The sequence below is a fragment of the Brachypodium distachyon genome, chromosome 2, assembly GCF_000005505.3.
Source record: "Brachypodium distachyon strain Bd21 chromosome 2, Brachypodium_distachyon_v3.0, whole genome shotgun sequence".
Taxonomy (NCBI): Eukaryota; Viridiplantae; Streptophyta; class Magnoliopsida; order Poales; family Poaceae; genus Brachypodium; species Brachypodium distachyon.
The window spans coordinates 15,621,527-15,640,777 of record NC_016132.3 but is presented as its reverse complement, the minus strand read 5'-3'; the positions used below and the strand labels follow the sequence as shown (position 1 = coordinate 15,640,777).

General features: G+C 47.8%; 4 protein-coding genes across 4 annotated transcripts; 1 reads left to right on the top strand and 3 right to left on the bottom strand.

Annotated features, from left to right (window-relative positions):
- Positions 1-2,178: 2,178 nt before the first annotated feature.
- Positions 2,179-5,005, top strand: LOC100839508. The gene is made up of 5 exons (XM_003567906.4): positions 2,179-2,869; positions 3,158-3,331; positions 4,223-4,318; positions 4,420-4,569; positions 4,684-5,005. The coding sequence occupies exons 1-5, from the start codon at positions 2,390-2,392 to the stop codon at positions 4,813-4,815; spliced, it is 1,032 nt and encodes a 343-aa protein (XP_003567954.1). The 5' UTR covers positions 2,179-2,389; the 3' UTR covers positions 4,816-5,005.
- LOC100823752 (protein PLASTID MOVEMENT IMPAIRED 15) lies at positions 4,839-7,040 on the bottom strand. Its single transcript, XM_024458754.1, has 2 exons — positions 6,822-7,040; positions 4,839-6,740 (listed from the first exon to the last, which is right to left on the bottom strand). The coding sequence occupies exons 1-2, from the start codon at positions 7,005-7,007 to the stop codon at positions 5,031-5,033; spliced, it is 1,896 nt and encodes a 631-aa protein (XP_024314522.1). The 5' UTR covers positions 7,008-7,040; the 3' UTR covers positions 4,839-5,030.
- Positions 7,041-7,622: 582 nt separating this feature from the next.
- On the bottom strand, positions 7,623-10,967 carry LOC100838896 (phytochrome-associated serine/threonine-protein phosphatase). The gene is made up of 10 exons (XM_003567904.3): positions 10,712-10,967; positions 10,364-10,510; positions 10,214-10,281; positions 9,562-9,619; positions 9,267-9,377; positions 9,136-9,186; positions 8,498-8,641; positions 8,322-8,417; positions 8,167-8,238; positions 7,623-7,938 (listed from the first exon to the last, which is right to left on the bottom strand). The coding sequence occupies exons 1-10, from the start codon at positions 10,790-10,792 to the stop codon at positions 7,855-7,857; spliced, it is 912 nt and encodes a 303-aa protein (XP_003567952.1). The 5' UTR covers positions 10,793-10,967; the 3' UTR covers positions 7,623-7,854.
- Positions 10,968-17,795: 6,828 nt separating this feature from the next.
- On the bottom strand, positions 17,796-19,251 carry LOC100823454 (reticulon-like protein B9). The gene is made up of 5 exons (XM_003565909.4): positions 18,964-19,251; positions 18,687-18,867; positions 18,417-18,558; positions 18,249-18,318; positions 17,796-18,149 (listed from the first exon to the last, which is right to left on the bottom strand). Exons 1-5 carry the CDS (start codon positions 19,109-19,111, stop codon positions 17,983-17,985), a joined length of 708 nt encoding a protein of 235 aa, XP_003565957.1. The 5' UTR covers positions 19,112-19,251; the 3' UTR covers positions 17,796-17,982.

Genomic DNA, 19,251 nt, shown 5'->3' with positions numbered 1-19,251 from the left:
CCTCCCATGTCGGTACCTTGGGCTGCCACTTGGTGTTAGAAAGCCGAGAAGAGTGGAGATCCAACCGTTGATCGATAAAATTGCAGGCAGACTAAAGCATTGGAGAGGGAATTTATTGTCTAGGGCAGGGGCAGGCTTGTGCTTGTTAACTCGGTGCTCACGTCCTCTGCAACTTATTTTCTCGCTGCTTTCCAAGCCAACAAATGGGCAATTAAAAGGATTGACAAGCTGCGTAGAAACTTCCTTTGGTCTGGGGAAGAAGAGGCGCATGGCGGTAAGTGCATGGTCAATTGGAAGGCGGTGTGTGCTCCAAAGAAATATGGGGGTTTGGGAGTCAAGGACATTGACTGTTTTGGTAGAGCTTTGCAACTGCGATGGCCATGGCTGCAATGGATGCCGGCTGAGAAGCCATGAAAAGGTGCAGTCTTGCCTTGTGACCACACTGATATTGCTGTTTTCAAAGCATGCACCTCTGTTATCATGGGGAAGGGGGACAAGACATTGTTCTGGACAGATCGCTGGTTAGCTGGCCAGGCTTTGTGTGATTTTGTACCGCAGCTGTTCAAACTTGCAACCAGGAAAAAGATGACCGTTTCTTAGGCATTGGATCGTGGCAAATGGATGAGAGGGAGAGATTGCAGCTTGTGCAGCTAACAAATGAGCCTGACAAAATTGTTTGGAGCCGGTCGACTGAGCGCGTGTACTCAACAAAGTCTGCCTACGGGTTTCAGTTCAGCACTAGGATTGCTCAGCCTCATTTGGAGCAGATTTGGAATATTCGTACCGAGGGCAAAATAAAATTCTTTTTGTGGCTCTTAACTCAAAATCGCTTGTGGACTGCAGACAGGCTCAAGGCCAGAGATTGGAATCATCAAGAGAAGTGTGTTTTCTGTGACCAGGTGATTGAATATGTAGAGCATCTGTTTCTTCACTGCACGTTTGCAAAGGAAATTTGGTATCTTTGTGCTGGTGGAAGTAGCAGACTAATGCATGCAACAACTGCACCATCCATTAAGAGATGGTGGTTAAGGGTTCGAACACGACCGAGAAAGGATGTGGTGGGACAAAGAGAGATTACAAAGGCCTCGTATATTGTCTGGAATATTTGGAAAGAACGCAATCGGAGAATTTTTGAAGGTGTTATTTTTTTTCCAAGGCAGTGGTTGGGCTGATTAGAGATGAGATTCAGGAGATGGACATTGCTATAAGGAGATAGGTTTGGCTCTGTATAGTCAGGCTACGTGTTGTACCTCTGAGTTTATTTTCTTTCTCTGAAACTGTTTGTTCTTTTCTCGTACTTGTTATTCCCTGTTATTAATGCAATGCAGTGCTCCTGCCTTATCCGTCAAAAAAAAAACAAATCATTGCACCAGCACACACCGGTGTGCTGGAGTGCTTCTCTGCCGATGGTACGTGTATCCATTAAGGCCACGTGTCATTTCCTCAGACCGTACCCGGCGCAGGCGACCAATCAACCACCGCTCAATCCACACTCGAATGCGCGATCGCGACATTTCGGACAGGGCCGTACGTGACTAACCTCCACGTACTAAAGTTTACCATTTCAGCTGCGTAGACCCAAAAATTCGTGTACTAATAAGCTTACCATTTCATGTTCAGCATAAACCCCAAGAGACCAACACGTCAGAAACCACGTGTATACTATACACATCTACTTGCAAATTTGCCATGTAATCCGCCAAGTTGTTGAGCAGTTGAGCACCAAACAACTGCCCAAGTTGGTGGAACGCGGCCAGTGAGGAGCACACAGGGTTTGGGTTTCAGGTAACTTTGAAGTTTCAGAAACATCATTTGACCGACAAATTAAACCTGGTCCAGACTTCCCGGCAAAGTTTCAGAGGCTAACTAACACACTCATCAGGCCACCAGACCAGCTGATGGTTGCACCCAATCCATGATGATTGGCTTGCCGTGCTACAATGCAACATCTCTTCTGCCAATGCCATGGGCAATTTGGGTTGGTCGACGAAAGGGAGAGGTGTGGTTGAGGTCGACAGAAGTTGAGATGGACGGCTCAATGACCTCAATAATCAGATGATCCATGCAAATGCAAACAAATAATTGAACCTGGTTAACCTGTACTCCTCCTTAATCCTTATCCAGAAAAGATTTTATTAAAGGCCAGGAGGAACCTATAGTACACTGTCCTTTGCAGTTGGATTAATGGCTTGTGTTCTCCTCTTGTCTCTTGACTGGCTGCCCCTGGACTAGGCGTTGAGGGAGAGTCTGCAGCCGTCCGATCGAGAGACGGTGTGGGGATCGGACGGTTGGGGGAGGATTGTTGGCTCTTATATTTGATTGCCGGCTCTGCTCGTTCCCCGAAATAACTCCTTCCCCCACCTACCGCCAAGCAGAGGAGGGGATTCGAATGGCCCGCGACGGCGCGTCGGCGGCGGCGGAGCGGAGGAGAGTGGAGCTGCGGGTCCTCCTCGCGCGCGGCGGAGGCGAGGGATCCTCTCCTCTGCCGCCGGTGGCGGAGGAGGAGGGGGAGGAGGAGGCGCGGAGGAAGGGCAAGCAGGGGCTCGCGTTGCTGCGCCTGCGCGGGCTCGGGTGCGCGTCGGCCGCCGCGGCGGGGGCGCACGCGCCGGTAGCCGCTGCGGATGCCGTGCGTCCCTCGGCGGAGGAGTGCAACAACGGGAGGAGGAGGCGGCGGAAGGGGAAGGAGAGGAGGAGCGCGAGGGGCGGCGTTGCAGCCGGTGGTGGTGGGGTTGCTTCTGGGGACGTTTGGTGCACGTGCACGCCGGGGATACCGTTCGCCGCCGAGGCGTCGTCGGTGGACTGCGTGGTGGCGCGGCAGCAGACGGCCGGTGCCGGACGCCGTGGCGAAGCGGAGAGGCGGCACAGGGAGGTATTGCTTGCTTGCCTTGCTTCTCCTTGTTCCTGGTCGAATTTTCAAATCTGCAGATGACTAGTAGTTTACATCTCTCCGTGCTAAAATCTGAACTCAATAGTAATATGTGGATTTTGTGTGCTAGTGCCATGAAATTCAAAATTAGTCGTGATTCATGTTTCTCCCGCTACCAATTTTTAATCTCCATGGTGTGAACCCAGCATTCACAGTCCTTTTCTCTAGAAACCCATCTAGATTTCCGTAATGTTCTGTCGAATTGACTTGTTATTGCTTGGTGGGTGACAGAGGACTGCCGACCAGCGGGCTCGCAGGGTCACCATGCGGGAGCACATATCTTCGTCGTTCATGGACTCACCGCCACGCTTCCACATGCCGTTCCATGAGGCTGACCTTCTACATTCAGGTCGCCACCGCCATATCGGTGGCTTCGGCCACTCCCACGTCAGGACCGAGGAAGAGGTATGATAGGATGCAACATCTGTGTTCTATGCATTTTTCTGTGTCTGAACCTTACTGACAAAAACGTAATGTACAGTACTCATGGCATATTGTTGGGATAGTACATGATCGGTTGGTCCTCCACGACCACGAGAATCATTCTCACTGGGCAAATCTTGGAGTAGCCTTCATAGGAATAGTTTAGGGTCCATGCTGATCTGGAATGTTTGTTTGCATGTCACATACTCACATGGCACCATCCTCTTGAGATGTGCTAACTAGAAAAGGATCCTTGCACGTTAAATAAAGAAGACGCTGCAGCTACAGAATTGGCATGGCATAGTTGATTATACCTAGCTGGTAGTTATGTTCATAAGACACGCGTGCTACGCATCAGATGGGAGGGAGGCACATGAGGGCAGGTGATGATGGAACATGGGCCGTGGATATACATTAGGTGAGGAAGTGGCCCTTTGAGTGTAGGCGCAGATTTCCCTTTCCTTGCTGTTTACACACACAAAGGCTGAATCATTGTGATGGACTGAACAACCATGCTGCTGATTCTTTTGGTTAACTAGGTGCCCTCTGTTACTGGTATGGATGCTTTTTTTTTCTTGTTGAATGAAAGGAGATGCCACCATGTTCAAGTCGACTGCATGACATGTTTGGTGACTGAAAGAGTGGCCTTCAGTGATAGTTTTTGTTGTTCTGCAGTTAAGATACACCAAAATACCCATTTGTTCTTGTTCAGAGGAATGTGTTTGGATGGTTGGGACCAAACCATTTGATGGCTCATTCAAATTCACTGATGTCAGCTACCCATGAGCGCTTTAGATCCAGTACTTCTATTGCTGCATGTATGCACACTTTTCCAAAGATTATGAACTCATGCTGTCTGTTTACACCATTCAGATCATGATGTTTCGGACAAGACTATTGTTGGGGAGAATGGGTATGTATGATCAATACCAGGATTGGCGCCTGGATGTTGATAACATGAATTATGAGGTACCCCTTTCTACGCCCACCATGTGCAGCAGATTTAAGTTTTCAGACAGATTGACGTCTTTATTAAGTGTACACCATCTCTCAACTGTACAATTTGACAGGAGTTACTGGCTCTCGAGGACAGAATTGGGTATGTAAGCACAGGGCTGCGCGAAGACGAGATCATTCGCAGCCTTAGGATGGTCAAACACTCGGCATTCGACCATAAGCATTTTCCAACGGAAGCCGAGAAGAGCTGCAGCATTTGTCAAGTATGATGATGAACTTCCTCCTTCCTGTCTACTCCCCTTGTTTCCACACATCATCTTATGTGCTCAACAAGCAAATACGAACATGTTCCATAAAAAATTCCGTTGCGTGTTCAGGAAGAGTTCGAAGCAAGCGAGGAAATGGGGAGGCTGGGCTGTGGCCACAGCTACCACGTGCACTGCATAAAGCAGTGGCTTTCTCGGAAGAACGCTTGCCCGGTTTGCAAGATCGCCGTCTCGAAAACATGAGGCCCCTGCCCCCACACAGCATATTCTTTTTTCCTGGTATAGTACTTGTATTCATATGTGAAGAAGTGTATGTTCTTCTCTGTAGTTGTAACTTGTACAGCTCTCTGCTGCTGTGCATATATACATGGTGGTTGTAAAACACGTAGGGTGGACACATACATGCATATAGAAATGACATCATTTGTTTTGAGTTGCTTCTTCCGCTGCAGTGCATCTCAATTTCGACCTGTACATTTCCCACTGATAAGCTTCAGATAGTTCGGAATTAGTACCCTGATCTTCTTGTCCTTGACGTGAATCGTCTTCGATGATGATGTACGAAGGTTCCGAGGCACGGGTGACACCGGCATCGCCCTCTTCCTCCTTGGCGTCACCACCGGCGTGCCGTTCTCTCTCATGGGCCTCTTCGACGAGTGCGGGCCACGACGTGGCCTGATCTGCTGCACCTCCGCTGTGTTCTCCTCGTCCACAGCCTCGGCGAAACTCTCAGCTTCTCCGAGCTCCCTCTCAATTGCCTCGGCCCGCATTATCATCTCCTTCTCGCCGGCCTGCCGTGCCTCCACCCATGCCTCCGCCGCCGCCACCTTCTTGTCCGCGACCACTCGGACCACCTCGACACGGCTTGTCAGGTACTCGTACTCGAACCTTGGGATCGTGACGTTCCCAGAACTCAACGACGCCCCAGACAACCTCGACAGCATTACGCTTTCGACGACAGCCTTGAGCTTCCCGGTCTCCATGGCCTCTGACACCCTCACCGCCTCGAGCTCCCTGACAGCCACCTTGATCCTCTGCTCTGCCGCAGCGATCTCGGACTCGACGCTCTCCGCATTGTCTATGGCGCACCGGTTCTCCTCCTCCGTCAGCGCCTTCTCCTTCGCCGCCGCCTCGGTCTCCTCGTCCAGCTTCTGCAGCTCGGCCTTCAGATCGGAGAGCATCTCATCGGCCATCTTGTCTGCGGCCCTGACGACCGCCAACCGGGACCTGGCCTCGACAAGCCGAGCGTTGAGTTGCTGCACCTGCGCGCCGGCCTTTTTCTCCTGCTCTTCGATCCGGCCGATCTCCTCGGCGACCCGCGCCGTCTCCCTGTTCGCGCGCTCAGTGGATCGGAGGACGAGGCTCTCTTCTCCTTTGAAGGACTCCAGCTCCGTACGCGCCATGTCCAGCTCGGCTTCCGCCGCCGCCTGCAGCGTCCATGGCGAACTATCATCACGCACCTCGTGTCTCCTTGTCGGTACCACGTCGACTTCCAATTTGTCATCGCCGTCATGGTGCCGGAGCTCCTCGTCGGAGCTCGCCGCGCTGAGCCAAGCTTCGAGCTCGCTCGACACGCTCGTGCGGCTCCTGGTCATCGTCATGTCTCTCCGGAGCCCCATGGTCTGCAACACCGTCCACCTCGAGGGCTCTTCCAGCTCCTCCGTCTCCTTGGCCACATCGACGTGCGCCTCCTTGGCGGCGGCGATGACGAACGAGCCGGAACTCATCATCGTCTCCGTGGACGACGTTGATGCCGATGCCAGGTCACGTTCGGCATGGGCCAGCTTGGCCTCCCTCGCGGCCTTCACCTCGCGCTGCAGCTCCGCGAGCTCCCGCTTGACGCGGTCCAGCTCCTGCATCACCTCGGCGTACGTCATGCCGGTACCGCTCTCCCGTGGCTGAGCGATGCCGGCACCGGGCGCGTCGACGTCGGCGACGAAGACGACGCCCCCCTTCCTTCTTCTGCTACTTCTGGCGCGCGTTCCCAGCAGCTCTTGCCTTGACTTGCCCTCGACCTGCCGCTCCAGCTTCTCGGCCACGATGTCTGCCTTCTTCGCTACCTCGGGCTCCGCAAGGACGGCGCGCAAGTTCTCCTTCTCCGGACGCCGGTGCAGCCTGTCCTTGCCGGATATCGCAACTTCCTCCATTCCAGAGGACAGATTCTGTATCTACCATGCAAAGGCATGGCCATGTCAACACAACAGAAACACTAGCTAGTCTAATAATTGATCATTCAGAATTAAGCTTACCCTCTGTGCAGCAGCTCGTCTCCTGCCCTTCCCAGCCACCGGTCGCCTCACGTCGATGCTCTGGACGAAGATGCTCAAGCCGTCTCCCACAGACTCCGACCAACCGCCGCCTGAATCATGCTCCATTTTGCCACGAAAACACTCTTGGAGCTTGCGAGCTCGCCAGGTTAAATATGTGTTTTGCATTTGGTATGTCGTGACAAAGTGAGCCGTGGCAATTCCAAGCCTCTGCTGCCTGGCAAAGTCCAGAGGAGCTCGCTACGGCACAAGGCTGCTGAGCTCAGCTTATCAACCTGGTCCCTCGGACAGCCTCGTTCCAAGGCAGCGGTGTTGGCCGGCGGCTGGGGTTTGTCTCCAGCACAAGGATTTTTCTTGTTGAGTCAGATGACAGTGTGTCGCCGGGACAACCAAAATAAATAAATACATCAGACAGTGTATACATGAAATTTTCTGGTCCTTTCTGGGCCAATGAAATTAGGAGGAGAGGTCTAGATTGGTTTTGAAAAATGAGACAGCTGAAACCAGGACATGATGTTCTCGAAGACTGCATTTTTGTCGCATGAATTTCAGAAGGGAGTCTGCAATGCAATGGGCGAGGAGATCGGTGCCCGACCACGACATGGACAGGTGAGCAAGGAGAGAGCATAAGCTGTTCTTGTTGGCTTTTCTTTCTTCTAGTTCCATGTCCTCTACCTCCACATGTTCATATGCTCCAGAATACATATGTTAATTAACGAATGTGCCGCCAATATTTCCTCCCATTCTATCGGTAATGTTCAAAAGAAAATTAGAGTCGTTCAGTAAAGTCCAGCAGATATGCACTTAACTTTTGGGACAGGCAGGCAAGAAAACAGGGGCCTGAAGCAGATATTTTCTCACAATAATCTATTTTACAGCGGTTTAAAATAACCGGTGAAATCAAATGCATCAGATAGTCAGATTGCACTATGAGCTCAAGCTACAACAACGAACACCTATCTGATGATCTTAAGCCCTTGCAAATAAATACCACAAAAATGATGTACAAAGGAGGTCAAAGAAAATACGGGACTGCAGTCCTAGGCCCTCGCATTTGGTTGTTCTCGTCTGTTTCTGTGAAGAACTTGACCTCTCTTTCCTGCACATGGATTAAGGTCAAATAAAATTATGAGAAACCAAAAAAATTGACATAGGCAGTGCCTAAAAGATGGCATAACCAATCCATGTTCATTCTTTTGACCTAACTCCAAATTCATGGTACACAGAGTAACATATAATCTACTGCGACAGAAGGGAATCGAGTGAATATCATTGTAACTTTTTAGTACTACGTTCTCTTTATCCAAGAAAGATAGCAGTGACCTACCATATTTTCGCCAAAGCTTAGTATAGAAGCAACATTGCCACATCTGTAACAATAGTTAGGTGCAGACCACACCTGGAAACAATAAATAAATAATGAGCATCTGGAACTAGATGCAAGTTCTGGGGCAAATTGACACATGTAAACTGAGAGCTCACTGTTACAAGACCCTTGTCTTGGAACATGTACTTCAGTCCTTCCTGGACCAATTGATGAGCCCGGCAAACTAACTCAAGATTGTTAACATGGTTGAACTGCATTGGAACAATATGCCATTAGTAAGAAGCTCGTAGTGGACACAACCTGGAGCGAAAAGGAGCAATCAATGTCATACCTCTGTTGTCACCCGGGATCCAAAAAGCCAGCCTGCTCCACGGGGACTAACACCCCAGGTCTCTATCTCTTCTGGGTCACTCCACATCAGATCACAGAAAGGTCCTTCATGAGGAATTTCACAATTGCGATCAATTATCCGCATCTGGACACAACAAAGATATCATAAATTCTTCATGAGATTTGCAGAATCGTGTGTTCACTATTTTGTTGGGCACTGCATTATAAGCTCCAGTCTCATATAGTCATATAACAGGGAAAGCACAGGCACATAATCAGATAGTTGACCTACTAGTGAAGCGTTCCATGAAACAACTGATGGAGAGCTACAAGTGGGTGGCAAGTTTTTTTTTACCACCAAAGACTCTAAAGGAAGACAGTCGACATGAAGACAACTGATGGAGAACTACAATATATTAAAAGCCATGTATTTTCTGATGGTACTACTAATTAGTAGATCCTTCAAACAATGCAGAAATCTATTCAAAGGGACATTAAATGCTTGAACCAATTGAACAAATGAAGTATATGACATAAGTTGACAAAGGAAAATGTGATATATTATAGTAGTTCACCAGCACAGTGTAAATGAAAACATCGAGCCAGGAATATAAACAAAAAGTGAAGAGAATCACTAACCTGGTCAACTGTGCGTATATCAGGCGAAAGGCCACCATGAACACAGAGGACCTAAATATGCAGCATGTCACTAAGTATGATTTGGCATCATATGAACTAGCCACTTTGCTTCTCTACTGTAAGTAACTTACCGTGCCATTAATGATTGCCGAAAGAGTAAGGTAATCAAAAACATCAGTGCAATACCGCCATGCGTTGGCATTCCCATACTTCCTCTGACACTCATCATAAAAACCATATACCTAAGAAAACAAATATTACAATACTGCATAACAGGTTTAGGTGAAACAGTATAGGTTAGCCTGTATAAAGCGTTAAAGCAAATATGTAAGTCTGATTCTAGTTCTTGTCAGAGAAGAAGCTGTGAGACAAACTATGGACTGAAATAAAAAAAGATAGCATTTTCATGATAAGATAGGACTATACCTGTGTCAACTGTCTGCTTTCATGATTCCCACGCAGAAGGGTTATGTGGGCAGGATACCTAATAACATTCATGAAGAACAATGAATACCATAAGAAATCAGTTGTGGTGCCTAGGTAATTGACAATGAGTCTCCAAGAGAGAAAAAAAAAGCAAAACAAACTGGATTGAACAGAAATATTTGGTACTAACAATTGTTTCACCAATATGTATTATGTTTACTGGGAAATTACTAAAGTATGACTCAACGATTCTTCTCCACTTGAAGAGTATCAAGATTAGCCACCTCAATGCCAAGTTCAGTAGATAGCTAACAGCTGTAAAGACAACAATTCTACCCTTCTAAAAGTGGTACATGTGCCCTTACATCGGGAAAAAAAGCGTTGCATATGGACTCCCGTGCACTGAATCACTGACTACAGCATACTGAATTACCGACAACCGTGAGTTAAAGCAACCTCTCTATCAAGGTACTGTTCAGAAAAAGGAGCAAAACAAAAACAACACAGAACAAATTTAATTAATATATGTGTATCGGTCATTGGATGTTTCTGTAGGAATAATAGAAAGCTGACATTGCATCAGCAATTACTTTCTAAGATGCTAGAGATTATTTTGACACTAGCTTAAACAAGCAGGCCTTCAATGCAATACCTCGCTTTTAGAAGCAAAAGGATGGTGAAGACCTCAAGGCTGTTGAACCCGCGATCCACAAAGTCACCCTGCAGGTCAACACAAACTCGGTTCAGGAATCAGGATGGCCACCCCAGCACAAGACACCAAACCACCAGCAGAGCCAGAGACCATAAATATGTAATTCGTGTCGGGGACATGGCCCCCGGTGGCGAAGAGCTTCATCAGGTCATGGAACTGGCCGTGGATGTCGCCGCACACCGTGACGGGGCTGTTAACGGGCTGCACGTTCGACTCCTCGATGAGAATCTCCTTCACCTGAAATGGTTCCATCACACGGGACACAAGCATCAATCACAGCTGCACAACCCAACACTACACGAGAATCAGCAAATGCAACCATTCCCACCCTCTCTTCCCCGCAAATTCAACACCACCAGCTCAGCACTGGGCAGTGGTAAAACCGTAGGGGAGAAGCGAAGGGGGGAATCCGCCATCGGAGGGGGTACAGGATCGTACGTATTCGCAGAGGGACTGGAGCTCGTGCTCGGCGAGGTGCTGCCCCTCTTTGACCTTGACGATCCACAGACCCAAATCCATCTCGCCCCAACGCTGGAATCCGCAGAGCCAACTCCAGTTCCCCTATTCTACGAGCTAGGGTTTGGCGGGGATTGCGTAGCCAGGGTACGAGACTGGATTTTGGGCGAAGAGACGATTTGGTTCCTTCGAAGTGTTCACATGGCGGCCAGAGAGAAAAAAGAAAGGAGACTAGGAGAGTATGTCAAGTTTAGCGCTTACAAATTATATTTTTTAAGACTAAGTTTATTTTCTTGTAGAAATACAAAACAACATTCCATACAAATTCGTAAGCAAATAAAAGACAACATAGACTTGTGCGATTAAAAGAAATCGTGGCATTCTTAGAGTAAACTTTTGAAAGTGATTATTTTTTCGGACATTCTAAGTGAGGCACGTGCCCCACTTAGTCTTACGCGGCTGCGGGCTTTAAGATTAGCGAAAAGAAATCTGGAGCTCCCTTCCCCGATCCTCGCTCCCCGAACCGGCTCTCTCACAATTTCATCCCTGGATCTCCGATCCCCCAACCTCAATCCTCCCTGATCCCCCTCGCTTGATTTACTGCCTCGCGGTGCGAAACCAGGTGCGCGGCGGCGGATCAGGCGTGTGGTGGCTGGAGGCAAGTGGAGACGGCGGATCAGGCACGTTGCTGCGACGGTCGGGGGCGGCGGCTGGAGGCGAGTTGCGACGGCAGGCGGCGCGTGGATGCCAGGGCCGCTAGAGGCGCTGCTGTGTCCTAGTGGCAGCAACGACGAGGAGAAGTGGGGAGAAAGGGAGGAGGTGTTGGCCACGCCCACGCGGGGGTTCTCCTGCTCCTACAGTCCTGCTCATGCGACGCGAGGGTCGCGAACGAGGTGTACCAGGCGACGCACGGGGCCGGCGGTACGCGGTCGCTGGCGAGCTGCCCAAGAAGGCAGCGGCCGTCGCCAAGATAGGATTGCCTCCGCACAGCAGCACCATGCCTGGCCAGCAGCAGCCCAAGTGCTCCGTAGTATTCAGTACAAGTTATAAGTTTGCAAGAGAATGTTTCCACGCATCTACTCCATATTTCTGTGCATGTACATGTATATCATCGTACGGATCATTTGTGTTCATTACTGAGTTCTGTACTCTTTCGACTATTTGAACTTAGTTATTTTTCGTTGCATGTGGTACGAATCTTGTAAGGCTGTAGTGTGACTCATCAGTTTACCATCGTGCCTGATTACAAAAATGTTTACCATCGTGCCAGAAATTCATGACAATTGTGGAAGAATTTAGGTAATTAACAATATACAATCGGATTTCCATGTTCTTTATCACCGATTTCCATGTTTGTTTGGTTATTGTATTACCCGATTGTAACATCCCAAAATTTCAAATTCTCTCATGTGCATTGCATCCATGAGCATCATGCCACATTTGCATATTTGAATTCAAAATTTGAATCTCAAAAGGCTTTAAAGATTTTATTTCAAATTAAACCCTAGGGTTTACACCCATTTGAGCTTTGGATTTTCAAACCAATAGGGTTTATTTATAAAAAATTGATTAATGCATATATAAACTATCCCATAATTTTTGGATAATTATTTGGAGTTGAAAAAGTATTTTATTTAAATAGATATATATCCCTAAAGGCATTTATAGGGCAAATGTATTTTTATATATTTTATTTTGAGGGGAAACTACTCCCAAAAGTTGTGTCATGGTAGAACATGATTTTACAAATTTTCTGGAATTTATTTGGACGAATTTGGAGTTCAAAATCAAAAGATATCAAAAAATTGAGAAAAACAGAAAAAGAAAAGGGCTAAAAAAAAAGGGAAAACCAGACCGGCCCGGCCAAATTGGGCCGAACCGGCCCAGTTCCGCGCGCCCGAGCCGAACCGACCGGCCCGGTTCACGCGCGCACCCGCACCGAGCCGCTGACAGGCGGGGCCCGCCTGTCAGGGTCGTCTTCCTCGTAAGGAAGGCGCCCGCGATCCCCAAGCCGCCTGCCTTCTTCGCCGCCGCGCGCTCACCGCCGGAAACTCCGCGCTCCATCCATATCTCGCAGCCCCGAGCGCGTCCATTTAAACCCCGCGACCTCCTCTTCTTTTCCCCTCTGACTCCCCTCGCTATCACGCCGCCAGGCTGCCCTAATTCCTCGCCGAAGAGCTCCGCCGCCGCCGCCGTTCACCGCGCCGCCCCGACCTCGCCGGTGAGCTATTCCGCCCGCGGTTACAAATTTCTTCACCGTCTTGTCCGTGCGCTTCGTTTGACGCGAACCGTTCGCCTTTTGATGCCCCGTAGCGCCGCCCCCGTCGCCGCCCCGAGCTTCGCCGGAGTCCGCCGCCCGTGCCGCCGTCTTCGCGCCGACCTAGGCGTTGCCTCCGACCGCTCCGCACCATGCCGACCGCGTCCCCGACCTCGCCGTGCCACGCCGCGCCGCACCGTCCCCGGCCATCCCCGCGTCGCCCACCCGAGCCCGCGCCGCCGCCGAAACCCTAGAACTCACGATGAGCTCCACCTTCGATCTAGGCCGTTGGATCTTGATCAATGGTCGGGATTAGAACATTTTATTTCTTTATAAACCGAACCGGTACCGACAAATAAGAACACGCCATGTGGCACCCGAGTTATAAAATGAAAATCTAATTTTAATCCCCTGGAATTAATAAATGGCACTTTTGCAGAAAAGCCCATGTAACTTCAAATGATCATATCTTTTAATCTGTTTGGCCAAATTTAATGATCCACACCTTTTTGGAATCCTTAGGAAATGCAGAATCTTTTTTCACTGTCCAATTTCAAATTGGAATATTTAAATCACATTCAAATTACAGAATAGGGTTTTATACCATTTAATTCATAACTAATTATTCAGGAGTCCTTTTTAATTGAAATAAATATTTTGAATTAATTTATTTGGCTGATGCCAATAAAACCACATATTAGGGTTTAAACCGTAGCTTTTGCTAATTGTTTAAAACCCTAATTACATGTGCTTAATTCTCAAGGCTTTGGACCAGTAGATCACCCGAATAAAATCAACCCACTCATGTCACATGTTTTGCATTGCATCATGACATACATATTCTTTTGTTTGTATGGTGTGTTTATGTATGCATTGTTTGTATTGTTTAGTTTACTCGGAGAGCGAACTGTGTGATTGTGAAGAGTGTTTGAATACCAACTACTATCAAGGCAAGTTCACTTTAACCATCATCCCATTATTTAATTATGCACTAGATTTTATTAGTTGCATTGTTAGGATTATTACTGAATATATGCTAGCTATGATCTGTCCTAGTAGTATAGGATACCCTTTGTCATGACCTTACCACCAATTGCCATCATAGTAGTAAAATGCTATGCTATGAGAATATACGAGGGTGATATTATTACAATGTGATACTATTGAATTACAATATGATTTTCCTAGTGTATGGCAAAACAAGTAATTCAATGAACCGTCCTAGGTGGGCTGCTTTGAGTTTTCAGATGTCGTGACGTTAGGTCCATTTCTATGGGGCTCGCTGAGTCGTCTCTCCATGCAATTCGGGGGCATCCATGGTCGTCTCCCCATGCGATTCGGGGAGCGCCTGCGTCACAATGTGGGATGCCACCCGGGGTAACCAGAGACTGGACTAGTTTCCTGTTTAGTAGCTTCCAGTACAATCACATGGTATTATGGGCTCTGCCAGGATGGATGTAAGAAATATGAATCCGGATCCGAGGTGACATCGGTATGTAGCAGTGTAGGTGGGGGCGTGTCCCTCAGGTGGTCTGGGGGATTATGTTCTGAAAATTCCTGTAGTCAATGCCGTTGCTACTCTACCCTGAGGACAGCAAGGGATTAACACGTCGATTTCTTGTGGATAAGTGTACCACCTCTCGGGAGTGTCAAACTAAGTACTTAGCTGTGTCCCCGGTTACGGACAATTATGAGCAACTAGATATTTGGGGTTGTAAGGAAGGTCTCACTCACTCCAATTTCCTAATAAAATGAATGGTTTGAACTGGGTAGAACATTGATGTTTCTACTCAATGTGCCTAGGTTAATAGGAGCATGGGTGTTTCTACCCCGTGTCCAATAGAATTAAAAAACTACTTGATTAAAAATGATAGGATTGAACTATGATGCTTTTATGCAAACAGCCAAACTCCACCTGGCCAAATTATGCATGTACTTGGTAGGTCCTTTATAACTCTGGTGAACTTGCCAATACATTCAAATGTATTGACCACGTAGTGGCTGCAATTAACAATGCAGGTGGATCCGATGATGAGTGAGGTTCGTCGTTATGTTGTGGGTCATGTGCTTACATTCCAACATGCTCTTACTTTGGAGTAGTGTGGCCCTTTTGTTCTATCCTTTTCCGCTGCAGTTTTGAAACATGTTTTATGATATTGAAACAGTAATTGATTATGCTGGCCCAAGGGGTCATGCGAGGTTGTAAGTACTATTTAAATTCTGGATGATGCGATGTAATAAAGTACTTTTGACCTTTGTTTCTGTATATTTCATCATGAAACTGTGTGCGCTAGTGAGTCGATCCAGGGACTAGCACAGTAAGCACAGAGATCAAACCCTAGTAAGGGGGAGGATCGCTTCACCGATTGGCATGTCGTTTGTTCCTAGTTGTCACGTTATTTAGTCCTAATTGTCATGTTGTTTGGTAGTAGTTGCCATGTTATTTGGTCCTACTTGCCATACCGTGTGCTACGGTCTCCCATGTGGTAGAGACATTTAACGTGGCAAGTAGTTGTCGAGAAGACATTAAGTCAGCTTTAATAGCCTGTCAAGTAATGCACTTAACATGACAATTGCACACAATTAACCTGTCAAGTAGCAGTAGTTAAAATGGCAAGTAGATAAAATTAACCTGGCAAGTGAACACAGTTAACCTGGCAAGTAGTTCCATGCCGTGCACTATTAGCTCTCTACTAGTAGACACATTTAACTTGGCAAATACACATAGTTAACCTGGCAAGTACGCACAGTTAACCTGGCAAGTACGCACAGTTAATCTGGCAAGTAGGCACAATTAATCTAGCAAGTAGTTTTCAATGAGACGTTAAGTGTTTGTAACCTGCAAAGTAGTCATAGGCCACCTGTCAATTAGGCCTAGTTAACCTGGCAATTATACATAATTAACTAGGCAAGTGAACGCAGTTAGTCTGACAAGTAGTCACATGTAACCTGATAGGTAGGTGTGGATAAGACGGCAAGTAGGTGTGGTTAACCTGACAAGTAGATATAGTTAACCTGGCAAGTGGCACAATTAACCTGATAGTTATGCACAATTAATCTAGCAAATAGGTGTGCATAACGCGGTAAGTAGGTGTGGACAAATTGGCAAGTAGGCATAGTTAACCTGACAAGTAGACACAGTTAACCCGATAATTAGGCACATTTAATCTGGCAAGTAGGCGTTAATAACCCGGTAAGTAGGAATAATTAACATGACAAGTAGATAGAGTTAACCTGACAAGTAGGCACACCTGACGGTTATGCACAATTAATCTGACAAGTAAGTGTGGATAACCTGGTAAGTAGGCGTGGACAAATTCACAAGTAGGCATAGTTAATCTGACAAGTATATGCACTTAACCTGGCAAGTAGACATAGTTAACTGGCAATTACGCTCATTTAATCTGGCAAGTAGGTTTGGATAACCCGATAAGTAGGCATAGTTAACCTGACAAGTAGATAGAGTTAACCTGTGAAGTAGGCACAATTAATCTGGTAAATAGTTGTGGATAACCCGGTAAATAGGCATGGACAAATTGGCAAGTAGTCATAATTAACCTGGCAAGTGTATGTACTTAACCTGGCAAGTAAACACGGTTAACCTGGCAATTAGGCTCATTTAATCTGGCAAGTAGATGTGGATAATCCGGTAGATAGGTTTAATTAACCTGGCAAGTAGATAGAGTTACTTGGCAAGTAAGCACAATTAATCTGGCAAGCAGGTGTGGATAACCCGGTAAATAGGAGTGGAAAAAATTGCAAGTTGGCATAGTTTATGTGGCAAACAGGCACAATTAACTTTACAAGTAGGTGTGGGCGGTAAATATGACTGGATACACTGCCAAATATAGTTATTGTTAAATCTACAAATGACACAACCAAACTGGCAGGCAAGCTTAGATAAACTGACGCGAATAGACACAGGTACTCCCTCCGATTCTAAATTCTTGTCTTAAGTTTGCCCAAATATGGATGTATCTATTTTTAAAAAGCGTCTAGATACATGTAATATTTCGACAACAATTTACGATCGAAGGGAGTAATAGACAAGTTTGACTTGTGATATGTGAAAGTGACACTGCATTTTTTAGCACCTTCCTGAATTTCGTTATACTATAAGGTATCAAAATAAACACTAGATGCTCACTTTCATTAAGAAAAAGGCCAAGCGCAGTACAGCCAAAAGCAACGGGAGTCCTAGCATCGGGTTTGCAAATTTCGAAATCAAATGTTGTTGCTTGTGCCTTGTGCTTCCTTGCCGTGCCTGGGACGTCGTGGGAGCTGGCCCACGGCAGTACGTGGTCCGTAAGCTGGTGGGGAGGCGCGAGGCGTACATAGGCTAGCGGGGCGTTCGCGTGGGCAGGCGCCGCTGGCGATCGTTAGGTGGGGCACGCCGCTGCCTAGTACACTCCTTATTTTTTATGGTTCTTTAGAAATAGCTATTTTCCAGTCACATGAATCTGCCGCCGCCGCTGCTTTGCATCGTCAGAGTTGAAGATGAGAGGCGCCATAGGTTGCCGTCGTCATTGCAGGAGAGAAGAGACGCGGGGAAGAGAGGGCCTAGTCCGGCTCGAACCAGTCGGGCAGTTAAAATGGTTGTGTTGCAAACGGTCATCACTGCGAAAGTGGACTGACTGGTGTGAGCACCTCGCCAGAAAAATGATTAATCCCCATGACATGACTATTTAGACCGCAAGCAACGTATCACTTCGAAAGTGGCCCTTCATGCAATAATTTGTAAGTGGTAGTTTTTTCTAACCAACTCCCAAAAATAATTGTTTCTGGTAATTTTCTTGAAAGAGACATGAATTATGAAAACAAATAGAGCAGCCAAGAGCAACACTCAATTCTCATTAACTTCCATCACCTGTACATCAAACAGTTTAACAGGCAATGTAACATCTCTCCTCACGACTTGTAAGTTGTAAACAGAAACATGACACCCGAGTCCATTTCCCATCTGCATCCATTGCATTGCATTGCGCCGAGACACCTCCTAGTAAACTCTTCTCTTGACAGGGCCTCTCGGTATCTTGTTGAGCAGACCGGAGTCCACCCTCCGGTAGAACTTCTTGAGGTCCTCGCCGCCCCTGGCCACCAGATGGTCCACTTCCGTCTCGTACCTCTCGTACAACGCCGGGAAGGTCAGAGCACACAAAAACACTGGTAAAGAAAATGAGACGGCAAAATTGTTAGTACAAACTCCTCAATCCTCATGTCTTCAATCTCTGTTTTATCAACACTTTTCGTGGTGATACTTACCCACGTACACCAGAGTCGTGAAGCTGCAGTTGTCCCCGATGATCGCCAACACCCACAGAGACCCGATCACCTTCAATTTGCATCCAGAACAGCAGAAAAATGGGACTTTACTGGCAGTTCGTTAATTGAGTAGCAAAATAATTTGCAGGGACCGAAGACCGTATGTACCGTGAGGAACTTCTTGAGGTCCTTCCCGCAGGCGATGTCGTAGAGCACGGCCACGGAGCGCTCCAGCTTCCGGTGCACGGCCAGCGCCGCCTCCCTGAAGGCCTGCTCCGACACGATCACCTCCGGGACACGCGGCCCTGCCCTGAATAATGAAGAAAAAGATCAAGAACCACAGTTAATAAGTTGTCAATTATCAGCTCTATCGATCGGGCTATACATTGCAATGCAAGCAAATGTTGGTGATCGATTTGATCTGTGGGAAGTGCTAACCTGTCGAAGAGGGGCGCGATGATGGAGCAGGCGAAGAGGAGGAGCATCCCGAGGAGCGCGGCGTGGCAGAGCAGCGTCACGGCGTTGTACTCGGCCACGTCGAAGAGGAACCACGCCGCCGTCGCCCCGGCCAGGATCGCCGCCGACCGGTTCCTATCCCTCCACAGCACCACGTCCGCCACTGCACACATATATGGTTCAGAGATCACACGGGCGACTGAAGCCGGGGGGGTTCAGACTTCAGAGCGAAATGTAGGTACTCCGATTAATGCAGCACCTTTCTGGCCGCCGAGGAGCCTGTGGAGCGATCTCTGCCTGCGGGGCAGCCTCAGCACCGTCGTCGGCCCCGGCCTCGGCCTCGGCGTTGTCGGTGGCGGTTGTCGGTCGTCGTCGGACTCGGAGTCGCTCGGGACATGAGGAACCATGGCTAGCTTCTGAATTGCTGTTGTTGTGGTGGTGGTGGTGGAATTTTGCAGGTCTGTGGTTAATGTTGGGCATGTTGTAAAAGTTCTTGATCTTTTATAAGCACTTTGTTGGAAGAACAAAGGAGCCTAGGCTGGGAGGC

What these genes read in the sequence shown, in the direction of transcription:
- LOC100823454 (XM_003565909.4), bottom strand. Translation starts at nt 19,111, where the DNA reads ATGGTTCCTCATGTCCCGAGCGACTCCGAGTCCGACGACGACCGACAA. An exon ending in ACCTCAAGAAGTTCCTCACG is followed by an intron (nt 18,319 to 18,416) that starts GTACATACGGTC and finishes TGCAAATTGAAG; the next exon opens with GTGATCGGGTCTCTGTGGGT. An exon ending in CACGACTCTGGTGTACGTGG is followed by an intron (nt 18,150 to 18,248) that starts GTAAGTATCACC and finishes TTTCTTTACCAG; the next exon opens with TGTTTTTGTGTGCTCTGACC.
- LOC100838896 (XM_003567904.3), bottom strand. Translation starts at nt 10,792, where the DNA reads ATGGATTTGGGTCTGTGGATCGTCAAGGTCAAAGAGGGGCAGCACCTC. An exon ending in CGGCAATCATTAATGGCACG is followed by an intron (nt 9,187 to 9,266) that starts GTAAGTTACTTA and finishes CTGCATATTTAG; the next exon opens with GTCCTCTGTGTTCATGGTGG. An exon ending in TAAGCTTTGGCGAAAATATG is followed by an intron (nt 7,939 to 8,166) that starts GTAGGTCACTGC and finishes ATCCATGTGCAG; the next exon opens with GAAAGAGAGGTCAAGTTCTT.
- LOC100823752 (XM_024458754.1), bottom strand. Translation starts at nt 7,007, where the DNA reads ATGCAAAACACATATTTAACCTGGCGAGCTCGCAAGCTCCAAGAGTGT. An exon ending in GACGAGCTGCTGCACAGAGG is followed by an intron (nt 6,741 to 6,821) that starts GTAAGCTTAATT and finishes TTTGCATGGTAG; the next exon opens with ATACAGAATCTGTCCTCTGG.
- LOC100839508 (XM_003567906.4), top strand. Translation starts at nt 2,390, where the DNA reads ATGGCCCGCGACGGCGCGTCGGCGGCGGCGGAGCGGAGGAGAGTGGAG. An exon ending in CGGAGAGGCGGCACAGGGAG is followed by an intron (nt 2,870 to 3,157) that starts GTATTGCTTGCT and finishes GGTGGGTGACAG; the next exon opens with AGGACTGCCGACCAGCGGGC. An exon ending in AGAGCTGCAGCATTTGTCAA is followed by an intron (nt 4,570 to 4,683) that starts GTATGATGATGA and finishes TTGCGTGTTCAG; the next exon opens with GAAGAGTTCGAAGCAAGCGA.